General features: G+C 35.7%; 2 protein-coding genes across 2 annotated transcripts in view; both read left to right on the top strand.

The window, feature by feature from the left end:
* Nucleotides 1-9,263, top strand: part of LOC150089410 (ribosomal RNA processing protein 1 homolog A-like) — a 44,794-nt gene extending 35,531 nt beyond the window's left edge. The window contains exons 4-5 of the mRNA XM_090389974.1: nt 3,364-3,558; nt 9,207-9,263. The gene's annotated coding sequence lies outside the window, so the exon portion shown is untranslated. The remainder of the gene's footprint in view (nt 1-3,363; nt 3,559-9,206) is intronic.
* Nucleotides 1-21,631, top strand: part of LOC150089409 (ribosomal RNA processing protein 1 homolog B-like) — a 35,867-nt gene that overhangs the window by 171 nt on the left and 14,065 nt on the right. The window contains exons 2-5 of the mRNA XM_090389973.1: nt 3,364-3,558; nt 9,207-9,272; nt 11,897-12,069; nt 20,627-20,792. Of these exons, the coding sequence (XP_090246099.1) occupies nt 3,364-3,558; nt 9,207-9,272; nt 11,897-12,069; nt 20,627-20,792 (600 nt within the window). The remainder of the gene's footprint in view (nt 1-3,363; nt 3,559-9,206; nt 9,273-11,896; nt 12,070-20,626; nt 20,793-21,631) is intronic.

The raw sequence follows: 21,631 nt of genomic DNA, 5'->3' as shown, positions 1-21,631 counted from the left end.
AATGATTATAGCAAAATGAAGTGCATATGTAAACTTGAACATTCTTATGTCAACAAGACTCTTTAAAGTGATTTAAAGTGAAAATATCCCATTAAGTGGTTTAAAGGATTAAAGCAGATAATTTTGTCAAATTATTTGGAATTAAGAATTTGTGTGTTCCACTGTTGGATAGATCAATTTAATATCTATGTATGTAAATAGTGTATTTTATAACTGTTAATTAAATTTTATTATTACATTTTTTACTAATTTCAATATAATTTTAAAGATATTTCAGCCTCTGTTATAATGTCAAGAATATTGCAGTCCTTTCAGTACTCTCTAATTGATTTTGACTGTATTAGAGGGGAAAATAAAATATTTTCCCTGGCAATTAGTGGTGGATGTCAAACATTCTTCTGTCTAGGATATACAATTTTAGAAATGACTAATTCTTGAATATAATGGAAACCACTTAATCTGCTACCCCATTCACACAAGAAACTGCAAAGTTTTGTGAAACCAAATTGAAAACCCAGCAAAAAGTCAATTAGATCACAACAAATTTTACAGTTATAGGTTGTCTAATTGATTTTTTGTAGAATTCCATATTTGCAAAGTTTTCCTTGAAAACAATAACATGTCCATTTAATGAATAATTAATTTCATTATGGCACAGCTCAGCCTTAAAAGTATGGTTTTACAAGTCTGTATATGTCTCCATTCTTCAGGGTTATGCCTGTGACCCAGAGCATTCGTGAAGCCATTGATATTGATGCAAAAAAATCACTCATCTCATAGAAAAAAATGTATTAAATCCTTTTTATGGCTACAGTACAGAGATATGGTTGTATGAGCAAGTTCCGTCCCTGTAATCTAGAACCCATGGTTCCAGCTCAGTTTTTAGAAAGATTTACCATATTTTCCCATGTATAAGATGCACCTTAATTTTGGGGTCCGAAATTTGAAAAAAAAAAAATGTATTACATAAAGTTATTGAACTCAAGTTTTATTCATCATAAAATTCATACAACTCCTCATAACTTGAATTCAGCACTGTACAAAAATGTTTTCTGAGCCATTTCTGGGCAGAACGTGGCAAAACGTAACCTAATATACCGGTAACAAGTGCGAAACAATGAGCGCAAAGACAACAAGCGCGAAAAAGTGGGAAATGCAAGTAAAAATATCTACAACCACTGTATAAGACGCACCCAGTTTTTAGACCCCAAATTTTTCGAAAAAAGGTGCGTCTTATACAAAGGGTACTAGGAAAGTTTTGCAATATGACACAACAATGAATCACAGGAAGCTGCTTGTTGCTTCATGTTGAGACATGTTCATACGTGCATAGTAGCCGCCGCGCCAAGTCGATGGGCTCAGTTATTCATTAGTAGTGAGAGTGTAAAGTGCTTGCGATGGCATCGTGGTCACGAAATGAGATAAGGACAGTTTTGCGGTATAATTTCGTGCGTGGTTTAACCATACACCAGTGCTTAGAAGAAATGACTCTTGCACTAGATGATGATTGTCCACATCGTACAACGATATTCAGGTGGTATAGAGAATTCCAAAGGGGAAATTTCACTCTGGAGGATTCTGAGAGGCCGGGAAGGCCACGAACGTCAGTTACGGAGGAACACGTTACTGCTGTGAGGAAAATGCTTGACGAAAACAGGCAAGTGACCTACCAACAGATAGAGGATACTTTGGGCCTAAATGCACCAGCAATTCGTTCGATTCTGCAAGATCATTTGCACGTGAAGAAACTTTGTTCTCTCTGGGTGCCGCATCAACTGACTGAAGAGCAGATGACACGACGTGTGACTTGGTGCCGGGAGATGTTAAAAAAGTTTGATAAGGGACAATCTCGGTATGTGAACAACATTGTGACAGGTGACGAGACTTGGCTGTACTATTACGATCTGCCGACGAAGGCTCAAAACAAAGTTTGGGTCTTTGATGATGACGACACACCCGTAATTGTCAGAAAATCCCGATCTGTAAAGAAGAAAATGATAGCTGTATTTTTCAAATCGAGTGGAATTGTGGAACGTGTCGTTTTGGACACGCAGAAGACAGTCACAGCTAAGTGGTATACTGAACAATGCCTGCCTAAAGTCATTGGATCTATGAAGAACCTGCGGCCAAAGTCAAGAATGGACACCTGGTACCTCCATCACGATAATGCTGCAGCTCACCGCGCCAAAGCCTGCACCGAATATTTGACCACGACAGGACTGAAACTTCTCGAGCACCCTCCCTACAGGCCAGACCTTGCTCCCTGCGACTTTGCACTGTTCCCGCATGTGAAAATGAAGCTAAAAGGGAGGCGGTTTTCCAGTGATGAGGACCTTCTACGGGCTTGGGACAACGAGTGTGCTTTACTCCCTAGTGAAACTTGGCAGAACTGGTTTAAAGATTGGTTTCGGAGGATGGAGTGATGTATTGAATGTAGAGGAAATTACTTTGAAAAAATTAAATAAACAAAGCTGTATTGCAAAACTTTCCTAGTACCCTTTGTACATGGGGAAATACAGTATATCTCAAGTGAGGTCATTTATAGAATAGAATAGAATCATAAAATAGAATAATGAATAATAGAATAATCATAAAATAGAATCATAAATAGAATAGAACCATCACGGCATGGTGGTGCCAGGGTTTTACAATTTAGTTCTGCTAGAGTAATCAGATCAGGGTGACTCTTTTGGGGTGATATATGTATATATTTCTTAGTCTTTCACAGACACTTTCATTTGTTCTTTGACTTATCTTTATTTAAAGTCTGTTTCAGGAGGATTGAAAGTTGCCTTATCATTAGTGAAAAAAGTAAGTGTTGAGGCCACATTGAATCTTCTTGTTTTTAGATGATAAGCTTGGTCTTGATACCCCCTATTTTCAAAATTTCATTTACACCAGAAACTCCACATTAGAAGAAACTCAGGATACTACTTCTGAAAGGCTGTCAACCCCTGTGACAGGATGATACTGCTTATTGGTGACCTTTTGTACTAGTTAATGGTTCCAAATTAAGAAAAGTAAAATATTTATATCTGTGTGTAGTTTGTAACTCTTTTGTTTAGTGATGTATAACAGCCAACCACCTCTCTCACTAAATTCTAAATTATCAGTGTTGTAATTTACTATTTCATACTTAAAGTTGATGACATACTGTTGTTCTAGCAGTTCACATCTCAAATTGTTTAAGCAAGTATGCATTAATATAAAAGAATTTTCTACATATATGAGCTCTTAAAAACAGTACTCAGTTGTCAGAGGGCTAACTATTATGATTAATTATTGATTTTTGGATTTTTTTATTATTTTATTAGATTTTCTTCCATAATTATTATGATGATATTATTTTATTCCTTATTACAGTTTGTTCGGCGTTTCTTAAGGGAAAGCTTTATACTCATTCGGAAATGCAAATGGAATAAAAAGCACGTGCAGACTTTGAAAAAAATATTACAAAAAACAGTGACTAGTCCTAATTCAGATAAAGTTCCACTTGGGTTGAAACTACATTTTGCAGATGTATATGTGGACGAGCTCACTCGAATTGGAGGGCTAGAAGTAAGTATTTAAATAAAGAAAGCCTAATACTAATGCTTTTACTATTTGTTGATGCAGTTGACAACACTATTGCATGTTTACTGTTTAATCTATAGTGATATAATGTGACAAATTTCTAAACTTACTGTGTACTTGTAAATAGTAGAGTTACTTATTTTTGAATGATGGATTATACCAAAATATGATCCGTCAGCATTTTATACATATTTGTTTTTCAGAAATAAATACAATAAACCCCCGCTATTCGCGGTTTCGCGATTGCCGATTTAATATAAAATGAAACCTAAAAAAATGTGAATTTTAAAGCGCCGTGAATATTTTCCGCCATAAAAAACATGGGCGTGGTTAAAATTATCTTTCCCGGTCAAAACAGCGCTCAGTGCGTGGGGGGAGAGGGGTGACAAAATCGCGAGCGTGGATGTTTCTCGCTAATCCTTGTTCAGTATGTGTTATGCGTTTGTCGTGGAAGGTTTCGTCGTTTGCTTTTAATTTATATGTTTATAAATTGAATAAATTTATAAATTGATATGCTTACAAAAATGATAAATCTACCATTTTGCAGTGTAAAACAGACTTTTCCGAGTGTGTTAACGGAAGAAAGTGACTACTGTGGACAAGTTCTTTCTAACCCCTACAAAAATATGGCTACGAATAAAAAGAGAAATGTGAAAATATCAAAGAAGGTGATGACATTGGCGAATAAAATTGAGTTATTAGACAAACTTTCTAATGGTGAAAGTGTCTCCTCAGTGGCAAAATATTATAAAATCAATGAGTTAACGGTACGATCAATCAAGAAATCGGAAGAAAAAATCTGCCGTAGTGTCCGTGAAAACGCGCTAATTGTTTCATAAATTTGCTCTGTAACTCGTGATGTTAAATTAGAAAAAGTGGAAAAAGCTTTAAATCTGTGGATAGAAGACCGAACTCAAAATAAAATTCCGTTAATTTCACTCTCATCATTCGCGAAAAAGGCAAAACTCCTTTATCAACACTTTAGCGAAACTGGTGATAGCACTGGCGGGATAAGTTTTTTAGCTAGCAAAGGCGCTGGTTTGCAAGATTTGTTTGAAATTTCTAATAAATATTACATTTAATATTAAATTGTTTCTTATTTTCATTTCAATGCCATATGCTTGCATTTTACTATGTACTGTCTATGTACATAGTCATATTATGAAGATACATATAATACATACGTAGACAAAATTTTAGACTAGTTTTTCTTATATATTTCATACTTTGGAACGGATCCCCTTTATTACTATGGGAGCCATAACTCAGTATTCGCGTTTTCTGTATTCGCGACATTTCTCAGGAACCTAACCCCCGCGAATAGCGGGGGTTTACTGTATTGTCGAAATTGTCATTTTAGATTTGAAGAATATTCTTTCTGCTTTATTTATAAATATGCTGTACAGGTAACCCTCATATAACACAGTAGTTAGGTTCCTATAAAACCTTGTATAGTGTAAAACCGTATTATACCGGAATAAGAACCAGTACAAAAGGGGGGGATTACATTCCAAAAGCTAACAAATATACGAAATTATTTTTGTAACTATCAGAAACTTAATTTTTATTTGAAATAGTAATAACTGAACTGTGATCTTACAAACTGTGATACATATATGTCAGATAATATACGCTCATTTAATTTTTTTCCTCTTCATTGCTGCTAAACAATCAAACGAGAACGTTTTCTCTGTTGCAGAATCTTTTTGTTTTTAGGTGATATCTTCACCAGCATATAGATTTTGTGTATCTTTTGCTCTCTTTAAAAAATCAGTAATCTAGGATTGTTTGCTTTTGCTTGATAGATCTTTGTAAATTGCATGATATGGAGCTAAACATTTTTGAAGCTCCCTTTTGAATTTTGTGTTCCTTTCAGTCGAAGGATCTGCATTCAAAAATAAGATTTTAATTGCTCACCTAAGTTTATGCCTTCCTGTATGCTTTTTTGTGTAAAATTTGGAACTTCAAAATTTTCATCTGCACTCTCGACCTCTAAAATGATTTGGTTTACCTCCGATGCCATTTCCATCGAATCGTCTTTACCAACCTCTTTTTCTACCAATAATCCTTGAACATCTTCAGTAGTCATACCATCAAAACCTGCCCTTCCTATCAACTATTTAGCAAGTTCTACTATCGCACTGATTCCGTTTTCTGCAGGTTCGACCACATTTTCTGAATGAACTAACTCTGGCCATACATTTTTCCAACATGCACCTGTTGATGGTTTTACTTCTTTGAGTGATTAAAGTCCACAATTGAGAAATGTTTCCATGCCTTGATCACTTCAGTAGATTTGGAATAATTTTTTTTCCAAAATCAGTTGTAACAGTTTTCTGAGGTAATGAATTTTACAGGTAGATATAATGGCTTGATCTAATGGCTGAATTAAAGAAGTTGTATTAGGTGGTAGGAACATTACTTCAACATTTTGGATGACTTAAATTTTTTGGATGGCTTGCCGCGTTATCCAATAGTAATAAAACTCTAGATTTTTCCACTTTAAATAGTTTACCACAGCAGGCACAAAACAATTTAGAAACCATTCTTTAATTAAATTAGCAGTTACCCAAATTATGCCTAAGTTCCTTAGGCATAATTTAGGACTAAAATTTAATTCACAACAAAAGAAATTATCCCAGTACTTAAGAACAAAGTTTAGTAATACATATCCGGAAAAAATTTATAAACGATCAAATAAAAATCAAAATAACCTTAACAGAACCCTTAAAATTCATGAACTGCATGCTTCAAAGTCAATTTTTTATGGTCTGAAACAAGCACAAGTTCAATAGCACAAAACCTAACATGGGGATTTCCCAATAATTTTTTTTTTTTGCATAATGACTAGCAGGTCAACAGCGAGGATTCACAAAAAAGAATGAAAATGTTGAAAAATTTCTAGCAGGGTTTTCTCCACGCAAAAAGCTCATAAATACCGTGCATGTAAGATTTGTCGCAGTTCTCTAACCGTGTTATATAAGTACCATGTTGTGCAAGGATTGCCACAACTTATCAATCGTGTTAGAGCGAAACCATGTTGTAAAATTACTGTGTGATTCGGGGGTTGCCTGTAGTGATATAAATATCTTTCACTGTAAATAAAATTAAAGTGTTTGAATTATTATTATGATAATAAAAAGGTGAGTATCATACATAATAAATTAAATTAAGCTACGCTATTATATTGTGTGAGTTATAAATGGTACTTTAAGAGATCTACAATTTTCGAAGTGTTTGAATTAGTATTAATCAAGACAAAGTCATACAAAGAGGGCCTAGCTTATTTAGGATTTGTCTTTTGATCAGCTAGATCCATTGGTAAGCCAACATTTCCATTTCTGTTTGCGCTAAGATCATTCTCTCTCATTGCTTAACCTTTCTTCCGTTCAATGCTTTCCTAAATTGAACAAACTCTGTTGCATGGCATCTGGCAGATGCCATGTATTTTTTAAATAAATATTTATTGAATTGAAATATTTTTTTTATTAATTAGGGTTCACATATTTTATCCCACTTTTTTTTGTTTGAAATTTCTTGAGCTATGTGTTTTTCACTCATCTTTCATTATATCATCTTTTATTATATCCTATATCCCCTTCTCTTGGTTTACAGCCTTTCATCCATCATACTTCCTTTCAAAAGAGCAATTTTCAGAAAAAATACATGCATTGACTACAATTTACCAAATTATAATGTCATTGGTGAGAATATATTACCCATAGCTCATATCCTAGTCCACCCTTTAGAGTAAGTCTATAGATGAATTATGGTTGCTGGATGAGCAGTATTTGTATGCTCCTGCTAATTCTTGGGGTGGGGGACACCATTCACTCATGTGATACTGTTATGAACTAAAAATGAAGAGTTAGCCTCTTGTAATCTAGTAAATCTAAATGAAAATAGAAAATACTGTATTATCATTTAGATAATATTGATGGTGAAATGTATATGGGAAGGATTTGATTTTATTTCCAGATATGGAAGGAAAAAAAATTAAGATGCTACCACTTCAGCTACCATTTAAATATTGTAAAGTTATGAATTGCATCTGTAATTAACCAAATTGCTTTTGGCATTTCCAATTTAAAAGGCTCTCTACAAGAAATTCAAAACAAACTGATTTTCAGTTCCACATCTAAACTATCATTTTAATAAAGCTATACATAGCATTAATCATAAAGTAATGCAATCATTCCCAGCAATCAGATTTTGTAGATTAGCTCCTTTTCAAGTTTTCAGACTGTGTAAATATTGAATGTAGCATACACTTTGCTGCTTTGGTGTCTTACGACATATAAAACATGTACCCACCAAATGGCTTGTGCTGTGTATTTGTTTTTTCAATTTTATTGATATAAGTTATAACTTTGGTACTGTCCTCCCTTTCTGATTTTATTATAATTTTATTTCAATCACATTTTAATTAATCCAGTGGACTCCAACACTGTTCCTTTGTATACGAATGGACTTGCAAATCATAGATATACCTGAGTAAATAATATCTTATTTACCTCTTCTTCTTCTGACTTTGTTAAATTCTTATTTATATTTACCAGTTATTGTTAGATTACTTGAAAGCAGATGGAAAGCTATTTTTTTACTATATTACTGTTTGTTTTTTTTTTTTTTTTTTGTTTTGTCTTACTGGGGTTCAGGACTCCACTCCATTTCCTTTATCCTATTGCAATAGGATAAAGGAAATGGAGTCCTGTGGAGGGGAGTGGGTTGCCCTTCTTTGAACATGCTGAAGCTCCATGTCTTTATTCAGGTGTAGCATTCAAATCTGAACTATTAAGTCTCGTAATTATCTTATGCAGAGGAACAGTGACACTCTTCTTCCTATTTGCAAAGGTCTTGTAAACCATAAATAAACAGGACATAATGTGCTTTCCTAGCTGCTTCTTGACACTGCATGGTAAGTTTCATATCTGATTGTGTTATGACATGTCTTTTTCATGTTGAAGCACTTTATCTCCTTTCCTTTCCTCTACTTTATAGGTAATGCCTAGATTTCTGTTTCCTAGATGGGAAACAATATTTACTATATTTAGACGCATTAAATTATCATTGCCAGATTTTTTCTCTTCTTTTTTTATTGGGCCATATCTGTAGCTGATCCAAATCATTTTAAACCAAAGTAGTCTGGTTTTGCTTGTTAACCACCCTTCCTACCGTCCTGAATTCCCTCATCAATGCCTTTAAGGAAGATCAGAAAGGACACCATATCTATCAAAGTGGTCTGTATCATATTGCAAAACATAATCCATGATCTCTCCTGTTACTGAAGTCAGTCACTGGTCTGTAGTTGTCCATCATTTCCTTTGCATCTCCTTTGTGGATTTTGGAGACATTACTTTTCCATTCATGTATTGCCTCTATCACAATACCAGGATGTTAAACATGAAGGAAGGCAAGGCTCCACCTTTGGGGTCTTCAACTTCAGTAACTTTTCTAATAGATTCTTCTCTTGAATACTTAGGTGAAACTGTTTAAAAGCCTTTCTGAAATTTAACCAAATTATATCAGAGTTATTCTTTGCACTGAGATTTTTATTTTTTATTTTTTTTTAAATGAGTAGTTTAATAGACAGTTGGCATTGTATAATTAATTTCTTTATTGTTTGTTTTTAGCTACCTTCAAAAAAAAGCATTGCTATTTCTGAAGCCATACTGTTTTATATTGTCAACTACAAAAGAGTAAGTGTTATTTTTATAAATTTCGTCCCAGTTAAAATATACAAAATAAGAAAGAAATATTAACTCCTTTTATATTGGAATTTTAAAGGTATATTTTAGCACCAAACTGTGTTGAGAGTTTTCGAATTTACTTTTCTTTTCTTTTTTCTTCTTTTTTTATGAAAACCCGAAATATGAAAGGTAATAGGAACTATAGTACTTAGTATTGTGTGTGGGTTGAAGGTTGAAAAAATTAAAAAAAAAAAAAGATACTTGAATTTTTGTTGCTTTTAATTTTCCAGAAATATGTGCGAAGGGAGGTTGTTCCAGAAAACAGAAGTTGAAGGAATGAAATGAGGAAGAAGGAAAGTTGGTTCTATAAGATTGAAATTGGAGAATAAGAGGATGCTGACTGGTTGTGGAATGAATGTGTTGAGACTGGGTTGGAAGAGAAAGAGGGAGAATTATAGAAGCCAGTTCAGAAGAGCAGTACCCATGAAAGTATCTATAGAAAAAGCATGTAGTAGAAACAGAACATCTATGAGACAGAGATTGGAGAGACTTTGCAAGTGTAAGAGACAGGTCATTAATTAACCTAACTGCCCTCTTTTGAGTGGAGTCTAGAAGCCTGAGAGAGGTTATGGGGGCACTGCCCCAGATGTGGGAACAATATTCCATGGTATGGGGATTTGTATAGATTTGAGTAGCTGTTTAGAAGAACAGTAACACCAAGAGCAAAAGAGAAAACCCACTTTTTTGTAGATGTAAAGGAAGCAATATTTGTGATGTGCTTTAGCCAAGAGAAATTAGTAAAGAAGGCTCTATTAATCTCTAATAGAGAATGTGATCTTGTCGTAGAAGATGAGCATAGGAGCAGAAGAATCCTTTTTTTTGCGGGATTTAAGACGGGGCTGAGATTTAGAAAAGATTGAGATTAACTAAGTTATCTTTGCCCCACTTTGCACACATCATTTAGGAAATTGGTAGTGGATATTCGAGAAGTTGAAATTGTTCGTGCAGGGCAAGGTTTCTCAAACTGGAAGGTGGAACGCAATGTGTTATTATCAGCAAAACTGTGGATAGGATTTCCAGTCAGTAGAAAAAGGTCATTAATATTGAAGAGGAAAAGAGTGGGAGAAAGAATTAAACATTAGGGAATTCCAGCATTATTGGAGAACTTAGATGCAGAGAGCCTTCTGTCTTCTAAGTTCTGTCTTGTAACCTGCAGAGAGAGAGAGAGAGAGAGAGAGAGAGAGAGAGAGAGAGAGAGAGAGAGAGAGAGCAGACAGAAAGAAAACTGGATACCCAATTGCAAAAAACAGTTAGCGACCTGTAAGATGGATGCATACTAAGAAAATCTTTATACCAAACATGATCAAATGCCTTTGAAATGTCAGGGGCAACAGCTTTTTGATTTTTTCCAAACTTTTCCATTGGCAATCATTGATGAAATGAAAGGTTTGTAGATAGTTTTGGAGTTGGCAGTTAATGGATTTTTCCATAGCTTTAGAAAGAGTGTAGGTGCAATGGCATTATAATTGGATGGGAGAGATTTGTTTCCCTTTTTAGCAACTAGTTGGATGTGTGCAGATTTCCAAGCAGAAGAAAAAACACTAGTGTAATTAGATAGTATGAAAAGGCAACACAGAACAGGAGCACATGTTTTTGGAATAAGTGGAGATTACCATCAGGACCTGGTGCTTTCTTGGCATTAAGACTGTTCAAAATTATTTTGATGGAAGACTACAAGGGGCATTAAAGGAATGTACCAAGAATGGTAGGAAATGGTTTACCAAGATCACGATGCCAGCAGGTCAGCTTTATCTTTAGCTGAGGTGGCAATAGAACTATCAGGTTTTAACAGAGGTGGGAATAGAGATGGGCAAAAGTTGCAGCCAATAGCTTTAGCTGGACTACCATTTAGACAAGAAGCAAGTTTTCTACTCTTAACCTGTTCAAAATCTTGTTAGGGCTGATTAATAGCTGCTTTACAATTATTGCAAGCTTTGATGTATGCAGAAAATGAACTTGGAGATTTGGATTGTGGTATGTAACATTCTCGTCTTGAACAACCTTAGCGCATTTATTTGAAAACCAAGGTTTAGATAAAGGGCGAGATTTTAAGGTGGCATGTGAAATAAAGTATTTCATTCCTACAAGAATAATTTCACTGGTACAATATGAGAAAACATTGCCATCAGAAGATTTAAAACAGTAATCCAACCAAGGAAAAGAAGAATAGAAGTCTCACTGATCATCCCATTTTGCATTATTTTAATGCCAAATAACATGAGGTTGAAAATGGCCATGAGAGAAAGGCTCCATTGGAGAAGAGACCATTACACTTAAAAAAAATTGTTTTAAGACCATATTAATTTCACTTAATATGCATTTTTCTCCCAAACTAATTAATCTTTCTTTATTCTGCATGAGAAAAGCAGTGTAATTGCCACTATAAATTTTATCTTGTTTTTTCTGCTTAAAAAATATTAAGAAAAAAGAAAATAAAATCACATTTTTGCTTTATGAGACAACTTTGCCTATTGTATTTCAAGTGATATCATATTCATTATTCCTTAACCTTAATTAGTAAAGTAACATGCACTATGTGTACTGAATTTTTACTGTAATTTTCTAAATTTCAGTTGCCATTTAAAAGAGCAGTGACTGGATATAGAGTCCACTGTTTTAATATATTTCTTCATCAGAGCAGTGCATTTTATTTAGGATGGTGCAATACCAAAGCAGCTTGTGGTGGAGTGCCTCCCCAGTATGAGATTGATGCACTAGGTAGCAGGCTTAGTTTGCTGAACACTAGGTACAGAAATATGATACAGAATGTGGCTATGCCCTTCATGTAACAGTTACATTATATAGCTCTCCTAGCATAAGGCTTTAGCCATAAACCCATTTGACTTCATTGAATTTAATTACTTTATTGTTGGGTTCTTCTTGATGATATACAAGACATGTCCAGACATGCTCTGATGCAACACGTGGTGCTTCATGTAAGTGTGGGAAAACAGCTGTGAAGTATATTTTTCAAGTTATGAAAGAAGAATTAGGTATGAGGGTGATCGCTGACACTACTTATTGTTTGGGGTTTAATGGCGCAAGAGCAGCTTCAGCTGTATTGCACCTGTCCAAGTTTTATTTCCTGTTATGCTATTACTGATTTGACATATTAGATATGGTTGGTAAGGTTTATTAAACTGAGGTATGAAAAGAGTTCACTGACATTTGATTTTTCTCCTATAATGAGTTTAAGGTTTATGGTTCATTTGCATGCGATTTGAAAGCTGATTGGTTGGGCAATTTGGTAACGTGGACATTCTATGATGATGTGCTTCACTGTTAGTGTGGTCAGACTTTGAGAACATTGCGGAGGATCGTCTTTCATTAGGAAGTAAGAGTGCGTAAAATCTGTGTGGCCGATGCAAAACTGGGTGAGGATAACTCTTCATGTCTGTTTGATAAAATTTCCAGGATTTCTGCTGCTGTTTGATTTGGTATAATTTATTGTTTGTTTGTGATTTCCAGGTCTGCATCCATATATTTTCGGTTGATGCTTTTAAAATCATTGAGCAGAATTTTATGCAAGCGAAATTTTCATTTGACGAATGTTTTGCAGCATGATCTGCAAGTCCATAGGCCGAGTATTCCAGAATGTCCAGGAATCCAAGTGAATCTGACTCTTTGGTTTTTTTGTCTTAAAATGTGATAGGCAGGAAAGAATTTTTCTTAGATACGGATGAGATGTATGATTTTCTAGTTTTAAAGCATATATTGCACTTAATGAGTCTGTGAAAATTATACTTTTTACCAGAGAAGTTTTGGCAATGTGATCCAGGGTGAGACTTATTGCAAATAATTCAGCACTATAGACACTGCACTCTATTGGAAGAGACTGAAATTATGCTGTTTGGCAAGGCGACTGCAGCACCATTGTGTGCATCAGTCTTGGACCCATCAGTGTACAGATGAGAATAGTCAGAGAATTGCATTACATAAGAGGAATGTAGCTGTTTTATATGTTGATTTGGGATATTGTTCTGTTTCCATTTTATGAGGGCCATGGCACAGTCAACTGAACTGATTCCCCACGGAGGAAGGGATGTCGGGGTATCTTAGTAGATTTTGTCTGTACTTAAGTTCAATTGTGAGAGTATTTCTTTTAGTCGGATACCCACAGGTTTCCATGTGTTAGGTTTGTTCGCATATAAAGTTTCCCATTTCGTATTATACAGATATTGCCATGTTTGTTGTCCGGGAAGGCTTTGAACTTTTGCAGCATAGTTCAGAAGAAGACTGAGTGGGTGTTCACGGATCTCTGTGTATAAACTATACACAGGTGAGGTACGAAATGCTCCGGAAACTACACGTAATGTACTGTGATGAATTGGATCTAACCAGTTCACATACGTTTCCTAGCTGAGGAGTAGATGAGAGAACCATAATTTAATCTAGATCTTATTATTGCATGATAAACGTGCAAAAGTGAGTAACGATCAGACCCCCCCCCCATGTCATGGCTGATATTGCTCAAGAGAATGTTTAATTTCTTTAAGCACACAGTACATAGATATTTTGTGTGTTCTAGGAAATTTAATCTGCAATCCATTATTAGTCCTAGAAGTCTGATACTATGTTTGAGTGGGATTTCTTGATTGCTTATTCTTAGTTCTGGATCAGGATGCATCTTTTGTTTTCTGCAGAAGTGTATTTCTACTGTCTTTTGTACTGAGATTCGATATCCATTGTAGATGGACCAGAACACTATATTATTAATAGCACATTGAAGCTACCTCTTGATTGTCTGCATATTCTGTGAGTGAGATGAAATTGTGAGGTCATCAGCATATAGGCATGTTTCTACTGTTGCTGGAATAACTTCTGGAATAGTAGTAGTAGTAGTGACATGTGATGCAAGAAAGCAAGTGTATGAGCTTATGCAGCATCAGTCAAAAAAAAAAAAAAAAAAACACACCATTCCCTCCAAATGCCTCTCCAGTTCCTCCTTAAATTTATTCAACCTATCAACTTCCACAACAACAGATGGAAGTTTGTTCCAGCAATTAACCACCCGCTGGCTAAAGGCAAATTTCCGCACATCTATTCTACATCTGTCCTTTCTGAATTTGAATTTATGCCCCCTTAGGTTCGTAATCTGAACAAGTGGAAGGATCCCATCAGAGTTCAGCGTGCTGAACCCATTCAAGGCCTTATACACCTCAATCAGATCACCGCGCAGGTGCCTAGTCTCCAGCCACTGCAATTTGCAGAACTTAAGCCTCTCTTGATAAGAGGATCCCTTCATTCCCCTCACCAATCTTGTTGCCCTTCTCTGTACACGCTGAAGTAAATCTACATCCTTCCTAAAATGAGGCCTCCATACCTGTACGCAGTACTCAAGGCATGGCCTGACAATTGCCTTATACAGAGGGATAATCACCTCCTTTTCCCTGCTAGCAAAATTCCTATATATCATTGACAAAACCCCATGACCTGCCCTGGCAGCCTGTCTCCATTGCTCAGAAAACTTCATATCTGCCTGCACAATTACTCCCAGGTCTTTTTCATTTTCTACCACCTTAAGTGTAATACCACAGAGTTGGTACGTTTCTCTGGGGTTACTTCTACCCATATGCAGTACTTTGCATTTGTCAAGGTTAAACTTCAGTTGCCACACTGAAGGTTGGCAGGGTTGTTAATGACAGTAATGGCAATGTGCTACTGCAACCTTTGTATCATTTGCAAACTTCGACATTAAGCCTGATATACCTTCATCAATATCATTGATAAATATACAAAACAACAGTGGATCTAACACCGAACCCTGTGGGACCCCACTAATAACATTAGTCCAAGAAGAGCAGCACCCATTGATTACCACCCTCTGTCTTCTCCCACTTAACCATCCTTTTATCCATTGTAGCAACTTCCCCTTAATACCATTCTGTTCCAATTTGTACAATAGTCTTCCATGCGCAACAGTGTCAAAAGCTTTCCCGAAATCCAAATATATGATATCAAAATTATTTTTTGCATCCAGTTCCTTTGTAACCACATCATAATATCCTATCAAATTTGTCAGACAATACTTTCCCTTAACAAACCCATGCTGTGTCTGAATTATTGCTGCAGTCTTGTCTAGATGATCCTGCAATGCATCTTTAACCAGAGACTCCATTATTTTACCAGGAACAGAAGTTAAACTAACTTGTCTTTAATTACTCGTGTCACCCTTCGATCCCCCTTTGTGAATTGGGGATATATTTGCACATCTCCAGTCCGTGGGAACCTCCCCTGAACCCAAGGACACTCTCATAATTATGGCTAAGGGTTTGCATAGTTGCTTTGCCGCCTACTTTATTATAACTGGATAATAATGTTTTTTTGATAGAAAATAGGGTTGGACTGAGCCTTGGGGGACCCCCTGCTCTTGATTGTATATTTAAGACAGAACATGGTAGTAATGTACTTGAAAAGTTCTTTTATACATGAAATTCTGAAGAAACTTCGACAGATGGCCTCGAAGTCCTAATTTGTGCAAATCATGAAGGACACCATACCTCCAGGTAGTGTCGAAAGCCTTTTCAGTATCAAGGCATATCATTACAAGGTGTTCGTTTCGGAGAAAGGCATTGCGTATATTTGATTCTGCTTTTTTCATTATTTCTATTATTGATCTGTTTTTCCGAAAACTGTATTGGCTAGGACTAAGGAGATTGTGGAATTCAAGAAACCATGTTAACCGATCGTTTACCATTTTTTATAAAATTGTACCTAGACAGCTAGTAAGCGCAATGGGGCAATAATTATATGGGTTTGAGTTGTCCTTCCCAGGTTTTGGAAGGGCCAGTACAAATAAATGTCACCAAGAGTCTGGATATTTGTCCTCAAGGTATATCCTATAGCAGCAAGAGCATGCACAAGGAATTTTCGGTGATGTGTTTAATCATAGGATAGTGGATTCCATCCGGACCTGCTGCAATTTGCTTTGATTTGGCTTTATGCAATTCATTTATAGTAAAGGGATGGTTGTATGAAATTTCATGAGTTGTGTGGAAATTAATTTTGTATTTTTCGATTTGAGCTTTATATGTTTGAAAAATTGGTCTGTATGATGTTGTTGATGACAATTCCTCTAGTAGGAATTGTCATCAACAACATCATACAGACTAGTAGATTTGCAATTTTTTTCTGGTTCAGTTATGTCATGACCTTTCCAGCTTATGATCGGTGTAAGTGCTGTTGAATATTTGCTTGAAATTTGTCTAATTTTATTCCAGATTATTAAGCTGTCCGTATTTCTATTAATTTTGCTTGCAAAAGATATCCAGGATTCTTTCTGAGATTTCCGGCATATATAATGTGCTTTTGCTCTGGCTTTCTTATGTTTTATGAGATTAGTGGTGGTGGGGAACTTTCTGAATTGATTCCGAGCCTTATTTTTTTCTTTCTTTGCTTCCAAGCATTCTTCATTCTGCCATTGCTTGTAATGTTTATGGAACTGGTTAGCTGTCTTTGGTATTGCAATATTTGCTGCAGAAATTCTTTGATTTGTGATATGAGTAACAGCATATTGATATCAGAATGTCTTATGGTTTTCTCATCTAAAGAAGCAGCACATTGGTATTTTTCCCAGTTTGCTTTGCAAAATTTCCATTTTATACCTCTTATAGGTTGCGGTACGTCATTTTCTAGTAGGTGACAAACAACTGGGTAATGATCACTGCTAGAGGGATCATCAGAAACAGACCAGTCAAGGAGAGGAGAGAGAGCTGGGGAACAGATGGTGAGGTCAATTGCAGAGGTAGTCCCTGTTGGTAAATGGACATGGGTGCGAGTACCTGTGTTTTAGAGTGTTGAGTTCCTCTTATCTAAGTTTTTCAATCATCTGTCCTCTTTTGTGTGTATGAAGTGATCCCCAAATGATATGATGCCCATTAAGGTCCCTCATCAAACAGAAAGGAGATGGTAGTTGTTCAATTAAGTCTCCAAATTCTTGCAGTGTATATGCATGATTAGGTGGAAGGTAGAGTGAAACCATGGTCAAGGTAATACCAGTCACGATGTGTACTGTGACTGCTTCAAGGGATGTTTGCAGCTGAATATGCTTGGATGGAATATTAGATTCGACCAAAATGGTGACTCCACCACTGTCCATGTCATCATTTGCGCAAAGTTCCAGAACTGGTTCGTCTTCTTGCTCCTTTTCATCAATTTCCATAGTGTCAGTATTTTTTTTTTTTTTTTTTTTTGTGTGTTTTCAAAAGGTTTGGTGGGATTTGTATTGCTTGTTGGTGTTGGAACTTCAGCATCTGGTTGAGATTACAATGGGCGTATTAATTGCCTGGTCAACTTTTGGTTTTGTTTGTAAAAGAAGATTACGTGTCCAATCCGCTACTGAGATGTTAGGCAGGACTGAGATGTCAGTCTGTGTTGCAGTTACCTTTGTTTTGTGCACTGCAGTTGTTGCTGCATATGATCTCACTGCTGGAAGTAGTGGTATCTGCCTTTTGGCTTCTTGATATGTGATCTTATGTTCAATTTTATATTTTTGAACTTGCTTTTCTCTTTTCAATATATTACAGTCTCTGGAATAGGCAGAGATCTCCTTTGCAGTTTGGGCAGCAAGGAGACTGTGTATTGCATTCTTTACTGTTATGTTCTTTTGAGCCACAAGTGGCACAAATAGCTTGTCCTCTGCATACTGTTTGGGAATGGCCATATTTTTGACACTTGAAGCAACTTATTGGATTGGGGATGTATGGCTTTACCTGGCAATTCCGGTATCCTGCTTTGACTGATGATGGTAGAGTTGGAGTACTGAAAGTAAGTATGATAGTGTGGGTTGGTATCAGGTTTCCATCCTTTTTAATAAGGATTCTTTTGGCATGTATGGCATTCTGGTTTTGTAACTCTTGTACGATTTCTTCTTCAGAGCTGTTCAGGAGGTCCCCCCTTTAGATGTATTTAAAGTGGTATGTGGAGTGACTTTGATGGGAATCCCTCCAAAAGTTGTGGTTTTAAGAAGCGTAGAATGTCGGTAATTTGTCATTTCTATCAGTAGGCTGCCTGATTTTAAGTGGTAAACCATTTTCACTGGACCAGCCACATGTTCTGGACAACTTTGTATTACAAAGGGAGAAAGTTTACTAACTGGCTGGTCTGATAAGGAATGAAAAATTAGAAAGAATGGAGAGATGGTTTGGGTCACATCTTTCTTTTGGCAGTAGATGGATTAGGATCATACTGCCGATTATGATCAGTTGGATCCGTAGTTCCAGGAGAAGCCTGCTTTCTTGAGCCCATTGTTGCTCCTTTTAGCCCCGAAAGGATTATTTTTCCTTTCAGGTTTCTGGCTCTGCCACGGGGAGGCAGGAGCGGTGCCACCTAGTGACCAAACGGCTGGGGGATTAGTTTGTTAGTGAGAAAATGGATAAATATCCTAATAAAAGAAAGGTGATTTTCCTTCCTGAGTTCTAACTTAAAATCTGCTAAATAAAGAACCACCTACAATGAACTGAGTATAAGAGAGCAGCTAGAAATCAAACAGGAGAAAATCAGTTGGAAGGATCACTTTATAATTCGCTTAAGAAAAATCGCTTGATCCCTATCGCTTGGCACTCGGGGCATGACACTACATCTTAGATTGTAATGCTGATTTCTGTAAGGGTGGAACTTAATTTGTATTATTGCGGTTTATGGAAAAACTGTTTCAAGGATTTTGTTCCTTTGGTTGAATGATATGTAATTCAAACTCCATATTCCCTTACATCTGTGGTGTTTTCTGTCAATTAATTCAAGATATAGTTGCCATATCTGGTTAGAAAAATGTCAAGGAGTGAAGGTGCTAGTTTTGTTCTGTTTGTGTTTTTGAAGCTGATGCAAGAGTGGAGGCGCCTCCGTAGCCAGGTGGGAAGGAGCAGCAGCAGTGCGTAGCACATGCTTCTTGATTAGACCGGGGTTCGAGCCCGTCACCACCAAATACGGAGGATGCGGAAAGTTCAAGGGAATGACCTCCGCATATTCCCGGAGCAATATGGCCTTAGTTGCTAATGCCCCTAAAAAAAAACAACCAAAAAATCAGTGCAAGAGTGTAACTGATTGAGACTGTTAAAAAAAAAAAAAAAAAAAAAAGAACTTTAGTTTGATCTTGCCTTGAGATGACAATATTGAATAATTCATAAAATGGTAATAGTTCATAAAATCCCATGTGGGAGGAGAGTAGTTAAGTGGTGATCTCATCCCTGCTTACTGCTTAAAGTAGGTAGACTGCTTACATGCTTAGATCTTTGAAAGTTTATGAAGATAAATCAATTCAAAAAATATTATTATACGTGAAAAAAATTGGGTAAACCCCATAACACGGGGATTTCCCAACAAAATAAAATACAGGGATTTCTCAATATTTTTTTTTTTTTTTTGACTAATGGGTCAACATCATTGATTCAAAAAGCACAGAAACGTTGAAAATTTACCTGAAACATAAGCTCAAAAATGTCCTGTTATGCGAGATTTGCAGAAATTCTCTAACCACATTAGAGCAGAACTGTGTTATATAAGTACCATGTTGTGTGAGGATTGCCGCAATTTATCAATCGTGTTAGAGCAAACCTGTGTTGTAGAAGTACCGTATTATACGGGGGTTGTCTGTATAATGCAGTTTGTCACGTGCAACACTTACTACACTGCACTGCATCTATATATTCATCTCTTACCTGAGAGTTATTCTAGGTTTTTCAAACCACACAACTTGCAAATCAGCTCAAATACTGTATAGGTATAAATTTTGCTCAAATCTTGTATAAGACACAAATAATAAGAACTAATAAGAAGTAGCATATCATATGAACTAGCATACGATGTCCAGAGTAGTCAGTATGACAAAAAAGCACATAACTCAAAATTGGCGTTTTTTTTTTTTTTTTTTATAACTAATGGATTTATTATAACAAAAATATGAGAACTTGCAATTGCAACGTATCTAAATGTCTCTGGGAAACAGCATCAATTGAGGTACCCAAACTTGTATTTGAAATTGAGGGTTTAGTGTAACCTCTTCCACGCCAAGGATGTTTTCATAAAATAAAACATCTTTTGTGCGTAAAAGGTACACACACTGTTTTTTTTTTAATTTCATTTGAATAACTCATATCATGTTTTGAATTTAATCACCAGAAAATTCTGTAAGTTGAAAGTTGTGTGTGTGTGTGTGTGTGTACACCTCCCCAGTCAGATCTTTACTCCGGATTTCACTTCACTTTCCCATTACATTCAATTTCAAAATTGTAAATAAGAATTCTAATGTAAATCTGACACTTTTTAATTTATTTCATTAAGAAATTATATATTTTGCTAATTTTTAGGAATATGTTCCTGCCTAATGTTGCAAAGGATGTATTCCACTTTATCATTTATCAGTCACCTCAACTTCTTTCTGCTGAGGAAAAAGATGAAAATGAAGATAGTAAAGAAAATAGTAACCAGAATGGTTCATGCCTAGGAGATGATGAAGATTTGCCTGTTATTCCAGTAAGTGTCAAACACAAGAGAAATATTATTCATAGCAAATTTGGAATCTGTTCTATAAATTGGTAAACTTAATGCTGTACAGTAAAGACTCGAATTAATCTGCCTTGGGACCAAACTTTTGCAAGATTTCAGAATAAAAACTGATAGTTTTATCATAGTGTTTCATTGTGTAGAATTATACTATAGTGTTTTATTTATCTTTACAGCCAAACACATGAACAGTAATGTGCAAATTAATAAAGATTACAGAGAATGTCAAACCTTAAAGTAGAAATTCTAGCAAATGAAGTAGCTGGAAAATTCAAGTGTCACATTGTAGATTTATTTTGTATAATCTGCACTAAAATGCATATAAAATCCTATATTGGTATGTTGGGAAATAGTAGAAACTTTGAAAAACATCACATTTCAAATAATCCAATATTGAATTAATGAGGATATACAGCCACTCCCTGGCACTTACGTAATACTCAACTTTACGTTAAGTTTTTGCTGGCCAGTGCAATGCCTCCTGTAGGAATAAATGAAGGTATCGTGAAAATATCATAATGTGAACCCAATAACACTTTTTTTTTTTTTTTTTTTTTTTTCTTTAGTAACTCATTCCAAGACCTCAGAAGTTGACATTTTTGCCATATAACTAAGCTATTTGTCTCTCTAAAAGTTCATTTTCATAATAAAAAGTGCACTGCACTTTCATCGTTATCATATGTTCTGTTATAAGAATCAATTTTGAATGCTTTGTGATATTTTTCTAAAACACATTTCTGGACGTCACTACCATAAAACAAAAACAATTTGCACTTTCTGGTTTATTGAGCTTTTCTGTTAGAGCAATC

The sequence above is a fragment of the Mastigoproctus giganteus genome, chromosome 2 (genome assembly GCF_048544385.1).
Source record: "Mastigoproctus giganteus isolate SK-2022 chromosome 2, ASM4854438v1, whole genome shotgun sequence".
Lineage (NCBI taxonomy): Eukaryota > Metazoa > Arthropoda > Arachnida > Uropygi > Thelyphonidae > Mastigoproctus > Mastigoproctus giganteus.
The sequence above is the reverse complement of the archived record's forward strand: the minus strand, read 5'-3'. Positions and strand labels throughout refer to the sequence as shown.